Here is a 26541-nt window from a genome sequence, read left to right as displayed (position 1 = left end):
TATTGGTCCCAAAATCAGCAGCAACTGTTGTCCCTTTCTCCTTGAATTCCTCCGGTTTACATCCTGGGCCTCCACTCTGAGGCACTTGCAGGCCTACAAGGTCTAATGAGAGGTCTGGTGACCTTTTTGGTTGAGGCACCTTCACATTGCTCTATATGAGTGCCCGAGGTTTTGCTCACTCTTCCGAAACTTCGACTGCCATTTTCTGTCCTTTTTTCCTGGATTGTTGGCAGTTTTAAAACTGCCGCCCTCTGTGATTTGTTGCGTTTCCTTATTGCAAGTATATTCAGCTCATATTCCTGGCCAATAGTGTTTTCCCGCGTTTTAAAAATAAAAGCATAGGGAAATAGTATTGTGGGTTCGAGAGAAGGGCGGCTTTGTAGCGTCAGAGTCACTATTCTGAGGGAGTGTTGTTGGTGTACATTGCCATCATTCTTTGGGGAGAAGGCCCTGTTGTACTTTATCGGTGTGTTGTCTGTTGCTTTCCTTAGTGACATTCTTGCTCCCTTTCCCAATAGACGTGGCAGTGGATGCCCTGGGTGAGGAGTTGCCACAGGTAGTGCACACCTTGGGTTGGCTTGAAGTGGTCCAGCCATAGAACCCTGGACCCGATCACCCACAAATCCATCTCTTTGTAGACTCTCTAATTTCCCAGTATCAGTCTGTCTGCTTGATTATGCAAACCTGCACCTGAGTCCATTTTCCCGGTAACCACATGTAGTTGCAGCAGAGGGCAGACCCATTGTTGACAAACATGACTACCAGTGGGAGTGGTGGCAGGGTGGCTACAAAGAGGAGGCTCGGCCCTTAAGCCTCAACCGTTGTCCTCTTCGGCCACCCCATCAAGTTAACGGTCCGCTCTTGTAGGGAGGTGTCTAAGACCCATCCTCAAGGAGTCATATGGTCTGTGATGAGCTATCCATTCCAAAATGGCATCGACAAAAAACAAGATGAAGGCTCACCAAACATTCCCAACCTAGAAGACTGGCTACTGTGAGTACACCACTGCTTTAACTCCAGGGACATACAATGCAATGGATGCACTCTCACCATAGACACGTGGAACATTCACTTCTCCGTAAAAAAAGGTATGTTGCCAACAATTTAAATAACATATTGAACGTTTAGTGTTAAATTAATTGAGTCATGATTCTAATTAGGTCACTTTAAATACATTAACCACATTATTTCTTTTAATGTATACATCTTGGTTTATCAATTACAATTGCATGGTACACATAACAATCACATTTTGTGCATACATTGACATTATTTTGTGTTATTTTAAGCACGTACATTTAACTTTATATATTTATACCTTTTTTTTATTTTGCTGTTTGGATTACCACTAATTATCTCTCCAAAGAGGAGCGTGAAACAGTTGTTGGCAACTGCAATTTGAATTGACAGAGATTCTATTGGGAAACAAATTCATGGACTAACTCATTTTATTACGTTCTGAGTCACTTTACCTTCGCTTCAAGTGCCTTTTTTTGTTATAAAATGTTTCCGATGGAATATGTAGTGAACAGCAGCAATCGAGTACAATACCGTTGCAAATGGAAAGCCATTCCTTTTGCGACACTATTTGAGTAGTACCCAAGCGGTAGATTTTGATAAAATATGAAATTTGTGCATTTTAAAGAATATTTATTCAGTAACTGTGGTCAAAACTGCAAGACGCATGGTAAATTAACTTATCAAACTGGCCCACATGGGCCAAAAAACGGACCCACTCTGACCCAAAAAACTGGCCCCCACTAGCATTTTGCGCTTTTAATTCCGCCATTGCCCTATAGGCCATTCCGAGCTTGTCGCCAATTTAAATCGCACTTTCAAGATAAAATGTAATGGGCAAACATTAGGCTACATGACAATGAGGGCACGATTCAAAACAGACCCACCACTGACCATTCTTTTGCTCAATATTATCAGCTTTTTGTAACTAAAAGATCCCAATGTTGACATTTAATGGAGAAAATTGAGTAATGACCTTAACTGGAAATTCAAATACGTGTTGTTACATTGGCATAATTTACACTGTGAGTGGTCATTTATTTCTTTGCAAACGATATGTTGCGCAATATCGCTTTAGTATACCCTTCATGTTCTTTTTTGCAGCTCGGTATGTTCGGTTTCTCATTGTTGTGTCACTGATCCCGGTATTAAAACAAATATGACCATATGGTTCTATGTCCAAAATCTGTTTTGCCTGTGGCCGTCTGCTTGCTAGTCATCTGCCTAGGTACATTTTCCACAAGACCGTCTTGTTCCATATTGGCATGTCTCCTTGCTCATCCGGGTACAAGATCATCTATTTGTTCATACTCTCCTACTTTGCTCTTCCTTTGCCCCCACGTCTTTTCGGCCTCTTAGCAGTGGCTGTCTTTTGTTTCTCCCGTTACTTGTTGGTGGATCACCCTCAGCACCCACCATCTCTTGCATTTTCTGATCCCTTGAGTTTTGGGCTGCTGCCTCCCCACTCACTGTAACTTTTACTTGTATACTTGCAGCATTCTTTGGCTGGGCAGACCGCTCCTGTAGCCCCTCTTTTTGATCCCCTGCCACCTGGAGGGCGGCCTCCTGATGTTGTCTCCCTAGCTAGTTCCCGGGGATCTGTCATCCAGGTGGCCAGGACACGGCCATCGCTATTGGATCCAGTTCCAGGGGGAGGACCAGTGAGGGAGGATCACCTGGATGGGGGGTCCTTGGGAAGTGGGAGTGGGACACAGACAGATGAGATGCGGTATCACCCTTCTTTCAACACCTTTTCCCCAATCCTACCACGTAGGATGTTCCGAACACTGCCCCCCTTTTTCTGACACAAACTCTTTCACACACTATGAAAGACACCAGTCTAACACCAGAGCTGTTTACCTAACATGTCCCAAAACAAGGGTCAGGCAATTGACTAGAACCACACACACACCTGTCAGCCCTTTCCCTTCCCCACAGGGATAAAAGGTGGAGCATGAGAGCACTGTACGAGCAAGGCAGACTGCACGACAAGACACCTAATCCAGCACGGCAATTCAAGAGGAGGAGAAACGGGGCAAGCATCGAAGGGGCGACAAGGAGAGAAGCTGCCTTGCCCTTTCCAATCAAGACCCGCGTAACCTCCCTGCAAAGAATTGTAAGACCGTGGACAATAGCTAATGTGTGTAGCAACAGATATTAACGGTACACAGAGCCTGCCTATGCAGCTAGGCAGGACAGAGAGAGACGCCTGCTCCCGTGGTACCGTCCTTGACTCCTGATGCCATAGAAGCCAAGCAGTTCATCACAGTCGGTGAGTCGAAGGGAGAGCCGATTAGAAACCAAACTGTGTTGATTGAAAGTTGCAAAGTGGCTAAAGAAGGGAAGTTCAAAGAACATTTAACTTAAGGGAAAACCACCTGCAAGAGAGGTCTGGCACCACGTGGGTGCTTACCTGAGAGACTCTGGTGAATCCTGCACCTTTGGAACTACCAATACCAGAAGGCCTTAGGAGGGGTTTAACGAAATGGGTCAAAGTGGTCAAACAGGGGTCCTGTAAAATCCTCTGTACAGTCGAAAGTCTTTGACCAGCAAAGTAGAAAGAAGGATGAAAGAACTCTGTGTGATTGGCCGTAGTAAACCCGACTGAGGGAAGCAGAGGAATATCCACTGAGTATTGTTTAAAAAGACATTAAGACCTGTGAATACAACAGGAACAAGTGTTGTGACAAAACGCAGTAGTGAACCCGACAGAGGGAGGCGAACAGTCAAGAAGGGGGTCTGAGTCTGGCCGAGGGGGATCTGTAGGTGAAAAGTCATCACCTAAAGACTGGAGAATATACAAGGAGGAAACGAGTAAAGAAATATAATAATGAATCCGACGAAGGGAGGCTGGAAATGAGAGGGGTCTGCGCCCGGAAGAGGGGGGCCGAGGGGTGAACCACTATCACCCTAACAATCGTTTTGAAAGAAACATTAAGTTGTGGTGCGATACATCAGGTCCCAGAAGGAAAGAGACTTTTTGTGCCAATAGACTCAACCATCAAAGAGCCTGATATCTCTACAAGCAGAACTGTCAGCTCGTGCTGGGGAAAGCTTGAGCGTGCGCTGTGCTCAGAAGTGCAATCTTATCCTGGGTGGGGAAGGGAGACCCCCTAGCTAGCAGATCCTGACTATTATTTGGAACACTTCTTTTCTTTATTATACCTCTTATCCCACACTCTTTCTAGATTAGCTATGGCTAAGGACAGGCAATAGGTTTTGTGGTATAGGCCCCTTTTATTTTGACCAGACTCCACTATGACTGCCTTAGTTTTCATTCGATGGTCGAAGCTTGCTCCGATCTTAGATTTAGGTTAAGATTAGGCGTTTTTCCAACCTGCTTATTGATAAAATAAACACCCTTGAATCATATTCACTTGTGTCTGTCTTTACTGTTGCCACCATGAGTTCCTTACAGGGAGCACTCCTCGCTCCCCCCCTCATTCCTCAGCTGCTGTCTGCAATTCAACTTGCTTCACTGGCTTCCCGCACCCACCCTGAACACTTTCACAGAGGCTTATAGTGCTATATACCTATACTGTGGGTTACATGGAAAGGGGGATTTTTTTTGGCTTACACTTGCTGGACCCGAGTGCCTTAGCAGAATGCAGAGTCAGCAGTATGTTGGGCTTTTGCCAACAGTTACATGGTGTAACAGTCACTTGCAATCTATGGACTAGATACTGATGATAAATGTCCAAAATGAGTAAGTGTTGTGTGTGTGTGGGTATAAGCACGGATATGCTGAATTTGTAAAGACCGGATAAACTGGTATTGCCCCTCAAAATAGAAACTGCTACATTAGCCTCTTTCTATCGCTTCTTTATAACCAAAGATCCAATCTTTTCTCAACCGTGGAACACACTTACCTAGCTGGCACCCCCAGCTAATGGCTTAATTGATTGCATAAGTCCAGCTGAGTTTTTTTTCTCGTTCAACCATTTTTGATTGGGTCATTTCAGTTTTAGTCATTGTTCAATAGGCTGTAACTATTAAAAGCTCAAAGCACACCCACGCCTAAAAATAAACGCAACATAATATTCTACTAATGAGAAATGTCATGAAAATCAATCAGTTATATAATTTCTTCTTTTTTCCTTCTTAAATTAGTCAAATGTATTTAGCAGACGTTTTACTTCTTAAAATATAAACGAATTCATATTAAATAAATTGACCTTATGAATGAAGAATAGCCAAATAAATACATGTTGATACATGGCAGTTAGTTTTTTGGGATACCTGCTGATTGTGGTAGCCCATGGTCATTTGGTCTGCGTTGGGGCACAGGAAATTGAGTCTTGGATCAAGCTTATTGGGAAGCCTTCTCGGGTTCCATTTCCACATGGCTTGTTCAATATATTTCTCTATACTCTGAGTTGGTGGGAACTTCATCCCTAAGGCTTCAACGCCCAATCTACTAGGCACAGTGCAGCTTTCATCTGAAAAATTCCACTTGTGGAGCTCTGGAAGCCCCCCACCCCCCTTGGGTTTTAGGGGCTTTTCTGGGGTTCTTGGACATCTGTGTTTCTTCGTCACCTCTGCAGTGTTGGTTTTTGTGCTGGCAGGGCTATGGTGCACATTCAAGCAGGTGACATCCACCACAAACTATACAATTAAAGGATGTCGGAATTACACCTGCCTGCATTGACCTAAGCCTTCTTGATTTGCTGGTGGCATTTGATGAACTAAACTGATTTGCCACATGTTTGGTGACATTTTGAGAGTTTAAAGGAAATGTGTGTTTACTGAAAGGGGAATTGAAAGATTTTGAGTTTGTCAGTTTATATCGTGCACTTGAACGATCCAAATGTTCACAAGGCCTAGTAGGACCACCTTTTTCTTTGTTTCTCGTGTTCCCTTCCCTTTGCCCTCTGGGCGCTTTTCTTGATGTATAAGCGCCTTACAAATGCCCAATTAAATAAATAAATAGACGTTTCTGCTTAGCCCTCCCCTCTTGTGGTAGGAAATAGATTCTGTGATGGTACCCAGCACATACAACAGATTTTGGAGGTTTTATAATAGGTGCCACTTTCCAGATGAGACCCGTGAGTGGCAAGCTTTTGTTTCACCATAACAAATGGAGCTGCTGGAATATTTCCAGTTACTTTAGATAAACGTTCTTTCCTCTTTCACATGTGCATATGCTTGCCAAACATATACAACATATTGTCCTCCCGTGGGCAAGGCCTGTTATCTGCATGTGGCTAATTGCCATTCACCTATATGAATATTTGGGGAGTACCTGGCTGGTGTAAGCTATAGACAAGCAGGTTTCATGACTGTGCTACAAAGTATACAGTAATGGCGTCCTTCCTTGGCCTCGTCTCCTAACCACTTCCGGATTTTGGCACCCTACTACCACGTTCTAGAAGGATCTTTCTTTCGAAACATTTTCCTTTTTTTTACCATTGCTACCTTGCATGGAAACTTCAGTGGCGTTAGACCACTTCCATGCACTGCTTGGCTTGATGCGTGACTTCGTTACACCATTGGAAGCCAAATGCTGCTCCACAGTACGTTCACTGTCAGTCTTTGAAACTGACCTGCTCGCACTGATGTAAATTGGCCAGATACAACCGTTTTTTGCTGCAAGGATAAGAGATTATGCAAAGTTACCTTTTCAAGTACTGACTAGTGGGGTTTAAGATCTGATTTTTATTTTCATAATTGACTAGATATCTGTCTCCCTCGGTGTTAGATTATCAGCTTCAAATTGGGCACGTCTACAGGGCTCATAGAGTGTACTGAGGAGTAACTCTGATTACTCCATCACTAGGAAAAAAGTAGGAGCTGTAGCACTGTTTTCACTGATGCCCCTTCCACACCCCCACATCAACAGACACTGCAAGAAGACAAACATACATGTGCAAATCAAAATACACACCAGACTACACGGATACCTCAATATGCACACATCACTCGTACAATAGACTGCATGCCTGTATGTCAGGGGTAGAAATGTCAAGTTGCAAGCCACACATACACAAAGCACGCTATGTTTTACTCCACACGAGTCGATTACAGCCAGCCAATCTCTAGTGGCGAGTGCACATTTTGAGCCCTGCTGTAAGTCACCGCTCACAATGCAAATTGAAACACACTCTGATATCACAGACACCACACCAAGGATCAGCACAATAACGCAAACTAAATCTCAATTATTGCATCAGGGTACGTACGCGCACACCTTTAATGTTAAATATAACATGAATATGCACACCAATATACACAAGCATGACTCAGTCGTAGCACAACATCACAAGCCCCCCACTGCATTATGGTGCCTGGAGGTTGGTCTTCTGCTCCTGTCTTCTATGTCTTTTCTTTTTCTAGTCAGCCGAGTACTGATGTGCAGTATCAGCCGAGTACTGATGTACAGTATTTGTCTTTGTTGCTCCAGGGAGAGGCAGTGACTCTGAATCGGACTATCCACACCGGAGGATACCAGACGTAAAGAAGGACGATATGTCTGCCAGGCGGATCTCTTTTGGTGAAAATAAAGCGTTTGTGCCTTTTAACCAGTATCTCCCTAACAAGAGTAACCACACTGCCTACATACCGGCTCCTCTACGGAAGAAGAAAGCGGAGCGTGAAGAGTACCGGAAAAGCTGGAGCACGGCCACGTCACCTCTGGGAGGAGAGAAGCCTTTCAGGTAACGCAAAGTGAGCCACCATGTAAAGGTTTTTGCTGAATCCCTGATGCAGGAAAACTAGGCCCAAAGTCCCGCACTAAATGTAGGGAAATACTTAATGGGTGTAATTTGGACGCGCAAGGGAAAACACACATCGAAGAGTATTGAGATGAAAAAGCCAGCGTCCAACTCGAAACGCAGTAACATTGCCACCTAATCTAGTAGAACAGTGTGCAGCTGTTTGTATTTTGTATTTATTTTATTTTTATTTATTTATTTATTTATATTGCGCAATTGTCATCTGGACCTCTTGCATAACTGTTGGGACTTGTCATCTATTCGAATAATTTGGTGTTTCATTTCACTTTTCATACTCAGTCCTTCCAGCTCCTAAGTGCTAGAGTAATGATTGTCGCCATCATATCCACTAGTGATACTCAATATTTTGAACTCTATAAGATGATGGGCTGAGGAGGACCTGAACGTGGTATTGAAACCATGTTGCGCAGCATTGTGCAGTTCCCAATGCGAGTGCGTTGCACATGCGCTATCCTCCTTGTCTCTGTTGGGTAAGTCTCTAGTTCGTTGTGCTAGACTTCTGAACAGTATCCTGTACAGTTGTCTTGTGCCTCATGATTTTCATGAGCTATAATGGCACTGGCTCGTGGTTATTTTTTAAGCAGCTAATCGTAGCTGGGAGACACCTGGGAAGATCATGTAGCCAATTACTTGAGGACCGGATCACCCAGGCTCGGCTTCTGCTATGTTCATGAGTGATGGAAACGCTAGAGGATTGGCAGTCATGAAGCAAATATGTTCAGGTTTTTTTGTTGCAGCTTTCAATTAAAACTATGCAAACAAATTTCAATACAAAACCTAATTTACCATTTGCACAGATTATTTGATAAATTACACCAGAAAACATACCTAACTATAGCTAAAAAAAAAGTTGTAAAACCCTTAATTTTTGCAAAGAAAGCAGAGAATAACGTGAAGTTTTGCAATACAACCCCAAATGGAGAGACGTTTTATGAAAGAAAGTGAGCGTTGACATAGTAGTAAAGAGGCATTCCTGTGGGCATATTGTTGTGATGAATTTTCTCTGTTCTCGTGGCATGCAAAAGGCCTGCTGTTAGGAAAGTGCGGTGATGCAAGATCACTTTGTCTGACCAGTCAAGCCAGCGCTCCCATGTCTTGGGAAGGGATCCCATGTTTTCGTTTACAGGGGTATCATGTGTGCCTCTGTTTAATCTGATCTGAAGGCTGTTCCAAAAGTCTCCTATGCACTTAAATTATTTCAACCATTGGAAGGCATATATTGAGTTATTGTGATGTTATTGTTTGTATGGTTAGCAAAGTGGTAACACCCTCTTGCATAACTCAATAGCGAAATCCGCTCCGAGCTGAAAAAGGGGGGAAACGAGGAGGTGGTGTCGGAGTGCCTTGTGGATGGGCCAACTAAGAAGAGTTCTCTAGTGGGTCCGGGAGGGATACTGACCCAATCACTGGCAGGCTTGGATCCGAACCAGGATGTGGTAAGGGACCAGGCAACATCCAGGGTCCGCAAAGAAATACCTGAAGATAAGCGGGCCTCGGACGATGCTGAAGAGCTCCGAAAATTGAAAAAAATGGAACGCGTTGGTATCCGGGTCATGCCGGCAGCCAAGCGCTACAGCAGGTGAGCGCCGCAGCAGCTCGTGGCGCTGTTGCATGTCAGCCCTGTTGCCTGATGCCTGCACTAGGGTACACAAGACAAATACGGGGTGCCTGTTTTTTCACAGAAGCTTGCATTTGTGTTACTTTTCTGCTCCAGTACATCTTTTTTGCATATCTCGGGAGTGACCTGCACGGTTGGTGTGTTGCAAATTGCTAGGCATCTTGTGTAGTACGTGTAATGCATCGTGCAGCATTTCTGTGATGTAATGTCATGCACGCTCAGTTGCCAGAATGGGCAACATACAGTTGAAACTTAACCCGGCCGTTTTGCAAGTTTTCTTTGGTTTCTAATAGGTGTTGTTTGCTGTTAGCGTATCTAACTATGCATGCTGTGACAAATGCACAAACAGTGTGCATCTAACCGTGCTGTTAGGCAAGTTGCATTGCAGGCAACAGCTGGGCATTTCATTCGGATGTGCTATGAGGCAGACGCAACTATTTCGATGCACAAGATAATGTAATTCTTCAAACAAAATACGCGTTTAAAGTGGGGCAGTTCACTCCTCCTACGCCAGGGGTGTCCTGATCTGGGTGGACCCCTCTGTCCCCTTCCGGTTGATCGGCTCCAAAGCAGACAATGAGGGCAGGATGGCAATTGCATGTGGTACCATTGAAGGGAGAGAGGTTTGTCTAGTCAGCACTTACGCACCAAACCATGATGCAACCACCTTCTTCCACTCCCTGTATCCACGCCTCGGCCCTTACAGGGACCAAACCATGATATGGGGGGGCGACCATAACTGCACCTTAGACCCCCTGAAAGACAGGTCGGACGATAAGCATACACGCCCTTCCCCGCCTGCCAAAATCCTGTCAAGGTTGATACAGCAGCTACAACTCCAAGATTTGTGGAGAGAACAGCACCCAGATGCACGTGTGTTCTCCTTTTACTCCCCTCCTCACGCAGTCCACACCAGGATAGACTACCTCTTCGTGAGCCTAGAACAACAGGCAATGTTCGGCGGTGCTCAGTACCAGCCCAGAGTGCTGTCCGATCATTCCCCACTAGTGGCCACCTGGGAGATCTACCCGCCTAGACCCCCGGTCCCCACCTGGAGACTTAGGGCTGAAGCTCTCCTAGACATAGCTCTCCGCGAACACATCGCTGATAGGACTGAAGACTACTGGGAAAGGAACCTCAACAGTGTGAAACACATAGGCACCGCCTGGGAGGCATACAAAGTGGTCCTGAGAGGGGAGATGATTGCAACCATGGGTGGAGCACTGAGGTCGATTACTTCCTCCTTAGAACATGCAGAGAGCGAGTTGGGGGAGCTCGAGGGCAGACTAGATCCATCCCCAGAACATTTACAGAAGGTGATTGACCTCAAACAAACCTGTCTCACACATTGGGAGTCCCTGGGGAGGCTGAGCTATGCCAAACACACTGAACGTACCCACGCTCTAGGTGATAAACCTGGTAAACTTCTAGCTTGGCTGTACAAGAGAGAAGCCCCCAGAACCCCCATTTGCCAAGTACTCAAACCAGATGGCTCCTTAGTGCACACCCAGACCGAAATTAATTCGGTGTTCTCTGATTTTTACAGCAATTTATACGCCGAACCCCCACCCGTAGACGTCTCCGACATAGAGGACATCCTAGACGACATAGATCTCCCCAGGCTAGAGCCCCATATGACGGAAGCCTTGGACGAACCCATCACCCCAGATGAGGTCAAGGCAATCATTAGATCACTCCCGACCGGTAAGTCCCCAGGCACTGATGGCCTCCCCGGGGAATTTTATAAATTGTATGAGGAGACCTTGGCCCCATTGTTGGCACAGGTGTTCAATGAAGCCTACGAGCGGGGTGCCCTCCCCGACTCCTTGAGGGAGGCGGTGATTGTCCCTCTCCTGAAACCCGGGAAAGACGGATCGCACTGCGGCTCATATAGACCCCTTTCCATGTTAAATGTTGATTGCAAGATCCTAACCTCCCTGCTAGCTAGTAGACTGCGAAGGGTAATTCCACACCTGATCCACCAGGACCAAACGGGTTACGTGCCCGGTCGCTCCATAACTGAGAACCTGCGTAGGTTGCACCATATTATATACAGCACGGAGCAGAGGCCTCAGAAATACGCGGTGGCGTCACTAGACGCCACCAAGGCCTTTGATTCAGTGCGTTGGGAATGGCTTTATGCCACTATGGCTAAAATGGGGATAGGACCTGTTTTTCTGAGATGGACCCGGCTTGTCTACACCAACCCCACCGCTAGGGTGCGCACGAACAGGACCTTCTCAAACAAATGGGCGTTACATAGAGGCACTCGCCAGGGCTGCCCACTCTCCCCGATGCTATACATCATCGCCACTGAACCCGTAGCCACGTACCTCAGGCAGGAATACGGAGATGGGGGTATTGTAATTGACGGAGAGACCCACCTCGTCTCTATGTATGCGGACGATACGCTATTGTTCTTACATAACCCCGAACACCTCCTGCCCTACATCCTAGAAACACTGGACGGATTCAGTAGATACACGGGTATTCGTATTAACAAAGAGAAGTCCTGCCTTTACCCTCTAGCCGCCCTACACAAAAATGGTCCTTCCCTCCCCGCCCTGGATCTGGAGTGGCAAGCGACCTCCTTTAAATATCTGGGAATCACCATACACCGGGACCCATTCACGGAACATACACTTAACACGGTGAGAGCCAAAGATGCTCTAGAAAAATCCATGGAATTCTGGGGTAAGCTTCCGCTTTCGATGGCCGGTAGGACCGGTCTACTTAAAATGGTTGCTCTCCCCCGCCTACTGTATAACTTTACAAACGTTCCCTACAATATCCCCCCCTCCTTCTTTAAAAACATAAACAAACTATGCAGACGGTTCCTTTGGCAGGAGGGCAGACACAGGGTGGCGCTGGACACACTCCAGAGACCTTACGAGAGGGGAGGAGTTAAGGTCCCTAATTTCGAATTGTACTATCTGGCGAGCCAGCTGAGGCATGTGATGCGATGGATGGCCGATGAGACCACCTCGGACACTAGGCTCCTCCAACCTGCATTACCCGACCTCCTCCTGAGGGACCTATTGTGGGCACAGGGCAGATTCACGCAGCCCCTTCCATACTTAATTAGACTTGGAATAAAGCTCTGGAACAGAGCGTGCAAAACTGTGGGGCCAGCCGATCCTTTCTCACCTCAAATCCCTATAGCAGCAATTATGGCTCATCAGCCATGGGGCTTTCACGAATCGCGCACCCAGTGGGAGCCTCACGGAGTGGCCACCCTGGGAGATCTAATGCGGGACGAAGAGATCATGCCCTTTCCTGACCTTACTGAAGCTACGGGATTACCCGCTGGCCAATTTTTGCTCCACGGGGCAGTGACACACGCCATTAGGGTTAGATGGCCGGAGGCCACCACCCCCATGACGGAAAATACGGTCATAGAAGCATTATTGAACACAGCCGAGGGCGGACATGAAACCTCGCGATTGTACGAAACCCTGCTCCTGGGCACGACCAACACCGAGCTTAAATGTAGAGCAAAATGGGAAATCGAACTAGGCTTAGACTTCACGGATGACGTATGGGAGAAAATAACCCATTATCATAAAAAAGTCTCCAGGAATGCCCGTTTACAGCTCATCCAACTATACATTACTAACAGATCCTACCTAACTCCAGAGGCTATATCTAATTTCAGGGGAGCCGAGGTCCAGCTGTGCCCCAAATGCAGGGAGCCGAAGGCGGGTATGACGCATATGTTCTGGGGCTGCCCGGAGATACGCCACTTCTGGACACAGGTTCAGGGGAGGGTGGCGGACGCAGACATCGAGCTAGAGGTGAACTCCCCCGCTGTATGCATCCTGGGCAGATACAAACGCAACCACAAAAACAAACCTCTGAACAAGCTCAAAGACTTGATCTACATAACTGCGAAGAGGCGCATAGCCATGGGATGGAAGAGCCCTAGGGCCCCGCATGAGGCATTGTGGTGGGGGGACCTGACTAAATGGATAACGGCAGAGACTGGAGCGTGGGAAACGGCAATCCTTGAACAAAGGCTAGACTCCAGCGGAGAACTACATCGTTGGGTGGCCTTGACTGAGCCACTTCTGCATCCTAATAACTCTGACGATGCCTCGGATGGATCGGACCATCCTAGCCATCAATCTGGCCGACCGTAATGGGACAATATTGTTTACTTGGTCTTGAGTTGGGGGGGTGGGAGGGTTACGTTACCTTTCGATTATTTGCCTGATACTTAATTGATGTATACTTGTTTTTGTTATTCCGTTAAAACCAATAAATACATTTAAAAAAAAAAAAAAAAAGTGGGGCAGTTCATCCCTTTTACTTGGTACCAACCTTATGAGGCAGTGCAATGCCAGATTATGTTATCCAAAAAGTGATTGCTGCCTTACAAGGGCTGTTGCACCCTACGGAGGCAAAGCACCACCTCCATCCTAAGGACCATATTCTGGGGAGGAGGAGTGGAGTCCCAGGCCTGGCTGTGCAGTGAGAGTACAGCCCCCAAAAGCAGCGCCAGGAGGTCTGTGCCCTGCAATGCCGAGATATTCAAGCAGGTAGTCGAGTCGCCTTTGATGCCGGTTGTGCTCCCGTTTACATTCAACCTCCGTCTGTCCTTTCCGCTTCTTTTTTATCTCTTTATATTTTACCCCTCAGCTGTGCACCCACCATAAGGCTTTGCTGGCATTCTACATATACCCCATTTCTCTGGATAGGGCATTTTTGCATCCCAACATTGAAGAGGGAGGGACGCAAACCTCGGAATTAATCGGACGCACTGGCAACTGCTTGGGGAGCTTTCCAATCGTTTTTCAGCCCATTGGGCTCATACCGAATGGGGATAGCCATGCACACATCCAGGTTCATCCCACCTCTCAGTGCCGTTCATCTGTGCCTCTTCTCACCCCCTGGCCCCCTAAGTACGTGTTGGTCTTGTTTGTAGCCATCTCTACTTTCACCTCTGCTCTCACTGGCTCTCACTCATCCTTCTACCCCTTTATTGTGGCCTTGTCCTTTCTCCTCCCACACCCCCGCTATGCAGACTCTCTCTAGGTTTTCTTGCAACGTCTCCCTTCCCTTCCGCTCCTATTGCTTTGTATGTATGGGCTTTGTAAAGGTCGGAGCAAGCTGGAAGGCACCAGAGCACTCTTAGGGGATGCACCCAGGCATTACAAGTAGTATGCGGGGGTAGCAGAGCAGCTGGGCTGGGTAGGGCTTCTGTGGGTAACGCTTACCTCTTCTCGGTTTCCATCCATCCTTCTCTTGCTCCTTCTTTTAGGGACTTTTACTGCATCTTACTAAAATTCAAGTTTTTTTTCATCTCCCTTGTTCCTTTTCACTCACCATATGCACCCTTTTCTCTCTCCTCCCTCTGTCTCACCTGTGTTGTCCCAGAGAATAGACCTGACACAGAGTATCTTTTCCTATGTATCTTTGTAACTAAGCTGAACGTATCCTTTATATCCTGCGCCCTGTTGCCACTGGGTCCGGTGCACTTTATAAATAAATAAAACAAACAAACAAACAAACCTGCATTTGAATCCTTCCGCAGCTTCTGCAGTTTGCCTTTCTGACTCTTCTTCTCTTAGTATTTCTTACCATTCTCCTTTGGTTCATTTCCTGTCGATTTCATCACTCTTTCTGTTTTTTGGCTTTAAACTCATTCTTTCTCCTAATCTGTTAGCCACCACGGGTCTCTTTCTGGTCCATTTTCTGTTCAACCTGACCTCATTTACTAGTCCTCCTCATTTTTGAGGATCTCCTCCTCCTCCCTTCAATATGGAATGCATTCTGGATTACCTATGTCTTCCAAGACGAGGGTGCTCTTGCTTTCCCTTCCTGCCTCCTTTTTGTCAGGATGCCATCTTTTTTACACGTCCACCCACCCCTTTCTCTTCTTCTGTCCACATCCACTGCGTGCTGTGTGGTCAGCCCCTCTGCTCCCTCCATCCACGTCTGACTCCGATTGCTCTTCTAGGTTCCGACTATTTCATTTATGTTCGCCAAACATCGCGCTCGTGCTCTCATTCTTTCCTGTCTTGAAGTGTATTTCTCTTCTCTTTCCGCGTCACATTCCCTGCTCTTTGCTGCTTGCTTTGCTTTCACCATCACTCTATTTTTTTAATTCCTCGTCTGTTCTTCTCAAGCAGTGGTGTCTTCACGAATCGAATTTAGAGGGCGGGGGGCACAGAGGGGTCCACAGACAAAAGTAGGGGGGCTGTCTATAAAAGGGCAATGTGTATGCTTTTCCCAAATGAACGTGGGCAAAGTAGTCGAAAGTGGCCTGGGGAGGTAAAAATCGTGCATTTATACAGCAAGCAATTCTGTTGTATATATGTATATATCTTGATGTTAACGATATTGTCTCGTCCTATATCGAAATTGAAAATATATATCGATATATCTACAAAACTCGATGCATCGCTCAGCCCTACCGCTGACTCTCTAAATACAAATACCCCCTTCCCAGAGGCAGACGCTGCTGGGGGAAAGGGAGGGAGCCCTTAATGACTGCTTATCACTTGCTTTCTTCTGGCAGAGCATTTAAAGTTGAAGCGATTTACCACTGATGTACCATTTTAGAGTCCATTGTGTTAGACAAGACGTTCTTAATGTTTCCGTGTTAAGAAATGCAAAGGGATATTTTTATTCTGAAAGCGCGCACACAGCACCAGTTAAGTTCTCTTCTGGTTTTGGCCCTTCATGGGCAATTTGTTCAGATGTTGCCTGTTGTCGTTGGCTGGTAATGGACACCTGCCATTTTATGCATTTTGAAAGGATCGTGTCCATATTGTGTCCCCATCACATCTGCTGTAGGGGGTCTTACACAAGTGTAACATTAATGCTCACAGTTCGCAATGCCTTTTTGTACATCTCGCATCTGGCTGCGGGTGCTTTTCTGGAAGGCCTGTGCAGATCGCAGTTGGGGCTGTGGGTTCCTTCCTCCTTACAGCGGTGTGGACATTTTATAGTGCAAATGTAGCAAGAGTACTACGAATATGGCATGTAGAGGAACACAGAGTGTGTCCGTGTGCGCTCTATAACATCAGTCAACCAACGACAAGATATCCTTTAAAGCAGTGTCTACTGCAGAGACGGGGCCACTCTGAAGTCTCGAGGGCAGTGTGTCCCTTTCAGGCCACAAGAAAGAAAACTGGCTGAGCAAAACACCTGTAAACGTGGAAGTGACGGCTGGGGAAAGGAGGAATGCATATTAGATCACAGAGCCCCCTGCTTCCCTCAGTGAAGCTTGGGGCTAGTCCGGGAAACCCTCGTCAGGGGCCAGCTACCCGCCAAGACCCCACTTTGAATTTCAACAAGCGGCAGCCGGACTGGCTCGTTTGTTGAAATTTAATTTGGGGTCTTTTTTCACTGTGCCCTCACTCCCTCAGGCAGGGCAGAGGGGCAGTGATTTATTTTTCACCTAGCTGCGCATGTGTGCGCACGCATGCAGTAGCAATGGTAAACCCTGGACCCTGACTGCTGACTCTCACCACTGTGCCGCTGTCCCATGTGCACTTTTATGGTGCATTCTTCACTGCATACGTTATGACCATAGCCGGCCCCGGCAGGAGCATTGCGGCCCTGTGTATTGCGGCCCTGTGTGCGTGCCATGCGTGCGGACACCTGGCAGCACTGCAGAGAGAGTACTCCATGTAGGGGGGCAGGGCAGTATCCAGCATTGCAAGAGTGGGGGGGTGAGCCACAAAAAAAGTCCTGCTACTTTTCCCTCCAATGCAGTGCCTGCAATCCCATACGTCTCATTTGCGCACCCAAACAGCACACCCCTGCCCCAATCTACTTTTTTGGTAACAACAGTGGCAGTTGCCCCAGGGTTTTGGATGCACTATACAAATAAATAAATAGAAATACAAATGACATTTTAACACAACAACAAAAATAACTCTAGAATCATTACAGATGCAGGAAACGTATCTATTAGAGCTCTGTCCAGGCACTCTGGGGCAAAATACATGCAAACCTCCTAATTTGTATATGGATTGCACCAACAGAAATGACTTTACAGAAAAGGACATTGCCAGGAGAATCATCAGTCTTTGATACTTGGAGGCAAAATGGAAGTGACTTTAGAATAAGTTGCCATAAGTAAGCCAAGTGCCACATAACTTTGGTGAAAAATACCTAAATTGCACTATTATTATATATGGAGCAACTGTCAGTAGGTTTTCTTTATAACCGCATGATCTATTAAAATAATCTTTGAGGTTAATCACTTACGGAGCTGCAAATATGACGCAGTGCGATTAAATGATTTGCCCAGGATCATACACTTTGGTTAACAATTTAACTCCATCAAATCACTTTATTTCGGCAAATTGCCATAAAAGAATAAAAACATGTATAAATATTCATACAAACATTTAGAAAATACAAATCACAAAAATATAACGTTCAGCAGATACTAAATTACAAACTCTGTATGTACATGCCAATACAACAAGGTTAAAAATACATCTGTTGTCAATGCAAGAATGAATAAGGAGAGACAACTACATGTTTACTAAAATCTTTTGCATCTCCGACCTGTTACCTTAATTTGCGCACAATCACATATGTCTGCCCTGTTTGTTGTTATGAGCTAGACCGGTGTTGCGTACCTATCAACTACTGATGAGAGATATCACAAACGCCCTCCTAGCTATAACTTGTCTCAAAGAATATAACAAGAACCAGCTCACAAACGGGTTTTCTGCCCAGAGAAGATATAACAAGCCCGATCGGCATTGTGAAAATTGTCTCTAAGAACTTAAAGACTGCACTAAATAGCACAAAATGCAAAGTAGCCCCCACTGCCTCACAACCAAACGGACCTGCCTTGCCCTCCCTGCCCCCTGACCATCGGGACAATGTAGATCTAATTGGGAGGCAGTTGAATCGTGCTCGGGTTAGGAGGTTTCTCTCACCAGGATTGTTTTCCCATAATAGATAGTTTTGTATTGCATCTATTGAGATATTAGCCAGATGTCTGTTGGTGCCTTTCTCTAGTGCCATGTGTTCCCTCTCAGCCCTCGAAATAAAGGCTTGAAGTTTGAGCTGGGTCGCAACAGCTTTGGTGATTACCACAGGATTCGTCATGTGGTGTTCAGCATTCAGTTTTACAAACCACTTCCTTATCTGTAACAGCCATGGAACTTTCTTAGATCCGCCTCTTGATATCATATTTTTAATCAAAGAGTGTTACCCCAGCTTTCGGATTTGCCTATAGTGTGAGCCAGTGAAGGATTGGCTCTAACTCCATTTCATCGCCCAAGAACACCATCCCTAGCTCAGTATGGGTGCCATAGTTTGGAGCTGATTGGGGGAGGTCAGTGATGAGTTTTAGGAAATTGTTCTCAGAGACTTGGATGTTTTGTGTGTTCCCATATCCCCAAAGCGATGTCTCCGGCCCGGGCTTCTGCGCTCCTATGCTCCAGCCAGCCAGCAAGGGAGGTGCTAGAGGAAAGGACCTCTGCTAAGGCGCGTCAAAGCCATCAAGCCATGTCAAGCCGCACTGCGGGAGGGTCGCAAACCTAGCAGCCATTTCCGACGTTTTCACAGCTAACTATGTTACAGGTGATTTCCATTTAAGCAACCAAGCACATCTTCATAGATTTAGTTGATATAGATATTTATTAAGGTTTTGCTTTGCATTTCATGTGCTTAAATAATACTTTATTTATAGCAATGCCTTGGAAGCAAACCACATTACATAATAAACTATCCTTTGTCAGTAAACTAACTATACACTACATACGTTGTCATAGAAATATGTTTAGCAATATGAGTATGGCTTTATTTTATTCTCCCCATCCTGCATGCAAAGTCACAATAGCATCATGTAGAGTAATGTGAGCCTAACAAATCCCCCTTGGGTTTTAAAGCCATAGTAATTTCATAAAGCATGCAACATTATGCACCCTTCTCACTTCTGATCACTCCCTCCCATTCCCATTTCTAAAGGGACAAAAGTCCCTGCTAATGGTCTCCGCCTCCTCTCCCTCCCATCAGTGCCTAATGGCTCACATTTAAATGCTCTGTTGACACAGAGCAATGTGAGAGCCCCTCTGCTGCCCGGAGCTCCTTGGGACATTTTTCCTGGCAGCGGGACACCTCTCCCATTCGGAAAGGGTAAGGTGTCCTGCTGCCAGGACAATGAGCATGCTGAGCAGGAATTGCTCAGCACATATTGTCGGCCAGCGGGACACCTTTCCCGTTGGGCACCCTCATTGATGTGCCTAACGGGAGAGGTGTCCCACTGCCAAAGATCCCGGTCTGGCTCTCAAAAGAGCCTCGGTGGGGGCAGCTTGCCCTCCCTGCTCAGTACGCCACTGTAAGGGGGCCCAAGGAAGAGCACGGGATGTCAGAGGAGGGGCCCACTCCCCAGGCCCCACCCTAGTGTCACCACTGTTCTCAAGTACAGTGGTCAACTCTTTTTTTCACAAGCACCCTCGGAAGGGCACATCCAATCCGACTGCTCCGAATGCTGGCTGCATTCTCCAGTACAGGCCCACGTATGGAGCACCCTGAGTGCTGCTCCTCCTTCACCCCTGCAGCAACCCACATACCCATGAGCACCCATGATCCAAAGACATGAGTACTGCAGGCTCTTCTATAATAAAAAAAAAGCAAAGCTTACTTTGGGCATCTGTCGCTGCTCTGGTATGCTCAAGTCCCTTTTTCATGTTGATAACACCACCATAATCAACACAATAACATTTCAACAGACTGGACCGGCATTGTAGATCTTGAAGGTACGTTTTTGGTGAAGCCCCAGAACGGGTGTGTATTGCTATTGGCACCCCGACACATAACCGCAGGGTGCTAAAAGCAATGAATTTGACAGAAATAGTGGCCAGTGGCGACTGCGTGACCCGATGTGTCACCCAAATCCTGATGATTGTTCCAATCCTCACCCAACATGGCAACCATTGAAGTAGAGGGCAGTGCTTCGTGTGTACCCCTTTTCCTTTTTCATGATGGCCTGGGCAGGAGGCAAAGTGCAATGCAGTGACGCCATGACAGCGAACGTAAGAGTGGGCTGAGGAGGGTAAGGGTGGGGGAGGAGCAGACGGTGGAAGCAGCTTAGGGTGCGGGAAGATGGCAGACTGGTGCGTCCAGCACATGAGCTGTGCAAAACCTGGGTTGGGATAGTGAGTTTCAGCCCGGGTTTGGAGGAACCTGATTGGCTGACGCACTGTAGATGGGGTATATTTTTCTTTTGTTTAATTTGAACGAATAGACTTTAGTACCTGCGTTTTAGGATTGTGTGTGCTAATGATGACAGTGGCTGCAAGGATGGGCCGACCTAGGTGGAAACAGCCTGCATGCCCTAGTTAAGATCATTAAACCAGTCTGCTCTGGCCGGTATCATCTCATTAGCATAGTCGTTTTCACTTTTTCTGTAATATTTGTCTTTGACTCGTGACACCTATGCCCCAGTTTTCTAAACTCCGTTGGTATTCCCTGCACCCTGCGTTTCTCCTTTAAATTCGTTCTTTTTTCTTGCCTCTCGGTTAATATTACCTTGTCCATCATTTCTTCCTCTCCTCAGCGTAATTTGAAAACTGCTGTTTTTGGTCCTATGCCCCTCTTTAAATGTCGGCTTCTGTTGGTTCACACATGCGTTATGTCATGCTTTCATCGTCTGTTTGACTGTGCAGTTTGTAAAGTGCTGTGGGTGACTGCAGTGATGGAGTTTATTTAAGTTTACATGTATGGAGCGCACAACCCCCACAGGCATCAAGCCATTCTTATATCAAAAGCTGTTGTCGCTCTACAAACGTGATCTCCCAAGGGCTTGTAGTAAGTACAGAATCAAAGCCACGCGCGGAGCCTCTGAATGGAGACGGCAACGCGTGGCAGCCATGTTGCTAAACGCTTTCTGTTGCTGCTCTTCATTCAGAAGCTTGGCCGAGCTCTGGACTCCTTTCGCTGTGACGCGCCTCGCGGATGTGGTGAGTGATGCAGCCCAGTGCAGCCGGCAGTCTCGGCGGGACACCTGCTGCCCCTCTCAGAATGGCTTACAGCTAAATCAGAAGTGAGGTGATGAAGGGCAGACTGGAGACGGCCGCGCGCCGTGACCCCATCTCGGAGTGCCAGGAGGCGGGTCTGGGATGGCGCCTTCGCGATCCCCAGCGCCGCAGTTTATACAGAAAGATGTGAGCACCCCCTGCAATTCCAGAGGCTGTTTTGGGAAGCATTTGAACTATTGTGCATGTTCGCTGGTTATTTTAGTCCGAAGAATATCCAACTTATTACCTTTCAAGTGCTACATTTGTAACGTGAAAACAAGCAGCACTGGGCCCAGTCGCGTGCGTTAGCGGGTATCAGTCACATTAAATTGTAAGACGGTTACTCGACCACAAAGTCAGTGTTATTTAATTCATTCGCGTGCGTTGTTTTTAAGTGGGCGTTTTTGCCTTAACCTTGCCTTTCCCAACGTGTGTAGAGTTTTACTTTTTGGAGGATGTAACGTAACTCCATTTGAAAAGAGTATTTCTTTTTCAGTGGTCCTTGCCCCCATGCTCTCGGGCAGACGCAGGGGCATTTATTTAGTTATAATAAAACATTCTGTGCAGGGGTGATGGATCTGTAATGCACCATTTTTTAATGGTGTGTTTTGGTTTTGAGATTTACTTCCAAGGTGTCGACAGTGCTCTTGTTCCGGGTACGGGGCCGCCCCAGGCTGTCTCTGGAATGCTATCGGGGTTAGCGGGTGTGGGAGCAGAGGCACCTGCAGCGGCCGTACTGCGCTCTAGATTTATTGCTGCAGGCTGCAGCGCTAACTAGCAATACAGCATCATTACCGCGCACGCAGGCAGGAATCCCCTCCAACACGTCCCTGTATTGGATGCTGGAAATTGGAAGCACTGGAAGGTTTGAGTGACCTCCGAAGGAAACTTGTTGCACACAAGGAAGCTCCCGGAGAAAGACTGCTGGCCTCGAAGGGAAGGCCTGCGTTGACTCTTTGCTCCACGCGTCCAAGAGCTGCCTCACAAGTGGTTTAGAAATCACCCAGTCTCTGGTGTTTTTATGGCTTTTGAGAAGGCAATATGGTGAATGAAGACTTTAATCTTCAGATGTACGTGTACCCGAAGTTGAGGAATGCCATTCACCGATGGGATCTCGTTATGAGTTTTCGGATTACCATACGTGACAGTGTAACCTGAGGAGGGCTTTCTTATTTATTAGCCATGTACTGCCCCTCCCCACAGAGCAAAACCTGTACACAATTCTCATATGTTATGCCACCCCATAAAATATGAGGCTGGTGGGTTTGGAAATTCACAACATTTTGTTAAACAAAAAAAAGAAAACCCTTACTTCCCCCTAACCCAATCCTCCTCTCCCCCACGTATCGTGGTGACTTTTATTTTGAAAACGCACAGCACTGGTAAAACGGACTTCAGTGTAAACAAATGACAATGGGCCTCATTACAAGTTTGGCGGTAGCCATGCCTGTAATACAGGCAGGCTACCTCCGAACTTGCGAAAAAATCTGGCACCGGTGAATGGGCAATTAGCAGGTCATGCCGAGTTTGGCGGACCCGGTAATTGCCCATTAGCAGGTGCCGGTAATAAGGGACTGCCCATCCCCATTCGGCAACATAGGGCTCAGTGGGAATGGGGAGGGTGGTAGCACTGGTACCGTTAATAACAGTACCGGTACCGTTAATAACGGTACCAGTATTACCATCAAGTTCTGCTTGCGGGTGCCGGTACGGCCACCTGGTCAGACCAGGTGACTGCAAGGGCACTCTCGAGCAGAACTCATAGAATGGTGGTATGGTAACAACAGTGCCGGTAGCGATACCGGCACCGTTGTTGCCTTACCGCCATACTCGTAATGAGGCCCAATGTCTGCACGAAATACAAAAATCAGAAATGTGACAAACCCAGCCCGAGATCTGGAGCCCCAGAGCAAGTGGGTTTATTGGTCTGATGTTGCAAGAGATTCACGTCTGCTTGATTGGTAGGGCACCTCTAATTAAATGCTCTGGGAGGGTGGAAAATCCTAAGTGGTCAACGCTATCTAGGGTGCTGGGGCTCCTGTGGTGATGGGGACCCTAGTCCAGTGGTCTTTAAAACTTTTTATGCCAAGCCCAGCTAAACCAAAAGAATTGCGGGGTTGTGAGGGATTCGACTATCCACACAGTGGATGTGAGCTCTCCTGGGCTTTTTAGAAATTTTAAATGAAATTGAATGATGGTAGGTCAACCTCTGGAAAATGTGTGGGGATAATCCGCACACATTTTCCTATGCTCACCGCACAACATACTCCTAGATCCCTGTACTCTGGGTGGGCACAGCCTACAGGCGCCGTCCCCCCTGTCATATTTAGTTGGGATATGACCGCCAGGAGTACACATGTCATCTCGGAAGGGGGAGGGCAAAAGGTTCCTCCTGCCATGGCCAGCCTAATTATCTAACAAAGGCCCACTGGATTCTCCCTGTCCTTCATTAGCTGTTGGTTGCAGCCTTGCCTACTAATCAGAGGTTTATTGAAGCAGGCCCATGGGAGGCTTGGTTGCACGACTAACAGATAGGTAAATCCAAACAACCTTCAATATGCACTGTGTCAACCTGAATCCAGCTCCTGACCTCTCAGTATCAAGGGCAGTGACCTGTCATCCCTGGGGCTATGTATTTACAGTAGTCATCCCCACAGTGGGACCCCCTTTCAGAAGGTCAGAGTGTGTGGTTTGGCAGCGACCAAAAGTCTGGTCCCGCCGCAGCTTCAAGGGAGACCTGCCACTTTAATCGGGAACCACAGAGAGCTCAATTAACCAAAGAGACCATTTGATCCACAACAGGCAGGAAGATGGGTGGGACTTAGTATTACATATTTTCACCCCTTTACCTTTTCTGTTGCAAAGCACTCTGGTTATGACCTCACACATAGAGGAGATTGTTGGTGGGGACCCAGGATTAGTTCATTAAGGTAGGCTTAGCCTACACCAATCACTGGGGCCCATTTGGCTTTAAAAGAGGGTTGAGCCCCTCTTTTGGCAGATCATTTGAAGACTTTGCAAGGAGTAACAAGTTGAAATAATTTGGACCCTGGCTGAAGGTACAGTCTTCCTTACAGTTTCCGCCAGTGAAGAAAGGCCAGGATTTCCAAAGAGTGAAGCAAGATACCTCCCCTAAACATCTCTCAGGGAACATAGGGAGGTACTGAATCCAGAGGACCCTCCTGCAGCTCCAGAACTGGTACCCAGCCAGCACACAGTGTACCCTGCTAGGCTCTGCAACAAGCTTCCTTGGTGGGAAGTGCCAGAGAGTCTCTGAACCAAACCAAGGACAAGGCTGTTGCCTGCAACACTACTCGGCTTTGGGCCATCCTCCTTAAAGGATGAGACAAGCCCAGTGAAGAAGCTAGGAGAAGTGCATCGACAAGTGTCTCCCTTTAGTACATTTTGGAGCCATTCGAGCTGCAACCGACTGCACTGCTGACTGTTAGGCCGCAGTCGCTCAGGCCATTCGAGACACCTCGACCAGTGCATCAAACCCACCAACCAGCAATGAGACAGCGATTCCTGACCATAAGCCGCTGTGTAGGCCAGCCTGCAGCCGTCCGTCCAGCCTCACTCGCCGAACTGCCTGCCACCTGATATCCGCATCTGTCTCTCGTCTTGAACTCTGTTGTAGAAACTGAAAAGCACCCTGAAATGACTCTACACTGTCGAGCACGAAGAACTTCTACAAGCACAAGGTACATTGGGGATCTGTACCCCACGCCCTTCTACGAAGGCCCCAGGTGACATTTTATGACCCATTGATCCCTTTGTGTTGAATCCAAGTATCCTTGAACTACTGCGATTAATTACTTTACTGACTACTCTCCTGTCAGTATCCAGAGTGCATTCCCTTTCCTTCTTAAAACTGTCTATCCTCTGCATTCCTGTAAGGGTGTCTTTGAATTTGTAGTGTGCTATAACTGTCTGTTGTGATAATAATAAAGTAGATCTTTTTATACAACAATGACTGGACAGTCCCTTTTTATCATTGGGTAATAATTGTATTTTTGCTGTGTTGCAACTAGCCAAGGATCCACAACCTTGTGGAGATAGGCCTGCCGTTCCGTCTACGTTATCAAAATTAGATGAGGAGGTTTATAATTTGCTTGTGTTTCCAATCTATTCGGATCTCTTCTGGTGTACTAGAGGTGTAGGGCCGATATATGGTTTAGAAAACGATACTCATCCCTGGACCACTGGTGCCCCGGAAGTTGATTCGTCACAGGGGTCCACTGCAATTCACATACAGTGAAAGCGAAATACCCGGCATTCTGTGAATATAGCACCCTTGTTTTAGATGCCTTTTGTAGGATGAAACAATCCCTTAATTTGTGCGCCACAGTCATTTAACAAATAAATACAAGTGCACTGGCTTTTTAAAAGGTGAGCCTTCAAACAAATCACCTACCATCTGCGGCCACTCCAAATATTTCTGCAGGGGTACTCACTCTGCTGTAGCTCCAACAAGCAGTCTCACCAGAAAACACTTTTCAGCTATGTGCATAACCTCTCCACCCACTGCATTTGCTGGCTCCCGAGAGCCATTATCGCCACTCTCAAATCCTTACTTGACTGTGGACATTGCCAAGATCTGGTTTCTCCTGGCCATCACCAAAAAAATAATTCTTGACATTATAATGGAGGATGGATGGGCCTTCTGTAGCTCTACATCATGAAGATGGGCCTCATTGTTTTTTCACGGCCTGCCTGCCTCAAGACACTTAATTTCAATGCCCATCCCCCAAAAGTTATATTTTTTTATGCAGGCTGTAGGGGTCTGAGGCAGGGACCTGCCCCTAAAGGGGTTTCGTTTAAATGAGTGGAAAAGTGCATGCAGTAGCAGGGGCTGCCTGCTACTGAATGCTCGTTTTTTTTTATAATGGAGGAGGCAGGAGCCTGTATGAGGGACCACCTGCCCTCCAAAGGTCATTTCTCTAATAGGGGTTGGGGGGCAGGGGCCTTTACCTGGGGCCACCTGCCCCCCAAAACACTTTATTTTTATATCGGCTGACTGGGCTTCCAGCAACAGGTGACGCCTGTCCCCAAAAGTTCATTTCTATAACGGAGGGAGGCAGGGGCCATTTAACCCGAGGCCACTTTTTTAAAATGAGGGGGGAGGAGCCGGCATGGGCTGGTGTTGCCTGCCCCAAAAGTACATTTTTTTATAATTCTGGGG

At 46.9% G+C, this 26541-nt stretch overlaps 1 protein-coding gene across 2 annotated transcripts in view; it reads left to right on the top strand.

Moving 5' to 3' along the window:
- Positions 1–26541, top strand: part of LIMCH1 (LIM and calponin homology domains 1) — a 1245196-nt gene that overhangs the window by 827056 nt on the left and 391599 nt on the right. For both annotated transcript variants that reach the window (XM_069631748.1, XM_069631749.1), the window contains 2 exons: positions 7418–7670; positions 9037–9327. In XM_069631748.1, the coding sequence (XP_069487849.1) occupies positions 7418–7670; positions 9037–9327 (544 nt within the window). The remainder of the gene's footprint in view (positions 1–7417; positions 7671–9036; positions 9328–26541) is intronic.

The sequence above is a fragment of the Ambystoma mexicanum genome, chromosome 6q (assembly GCF_040938575.1).
Source record: "Ambystoma mexicanum isolate Mex_15411 chromosome 6q, UKY_AmexF1_1, whole genome shotgun sequence".
Classification (NCBI taxonomy): domain Eukaryota; kingdom Metazoa; phylum Chordata; class Amphibia; order Caudata; family Ambystomatidae; genus Ambystoma; species Ambystoma mexicanum.
Note: the sequence above shows the minus strand (reverse complement) of the source record. Positions and strands in the feature narration are given on the sequence as shown.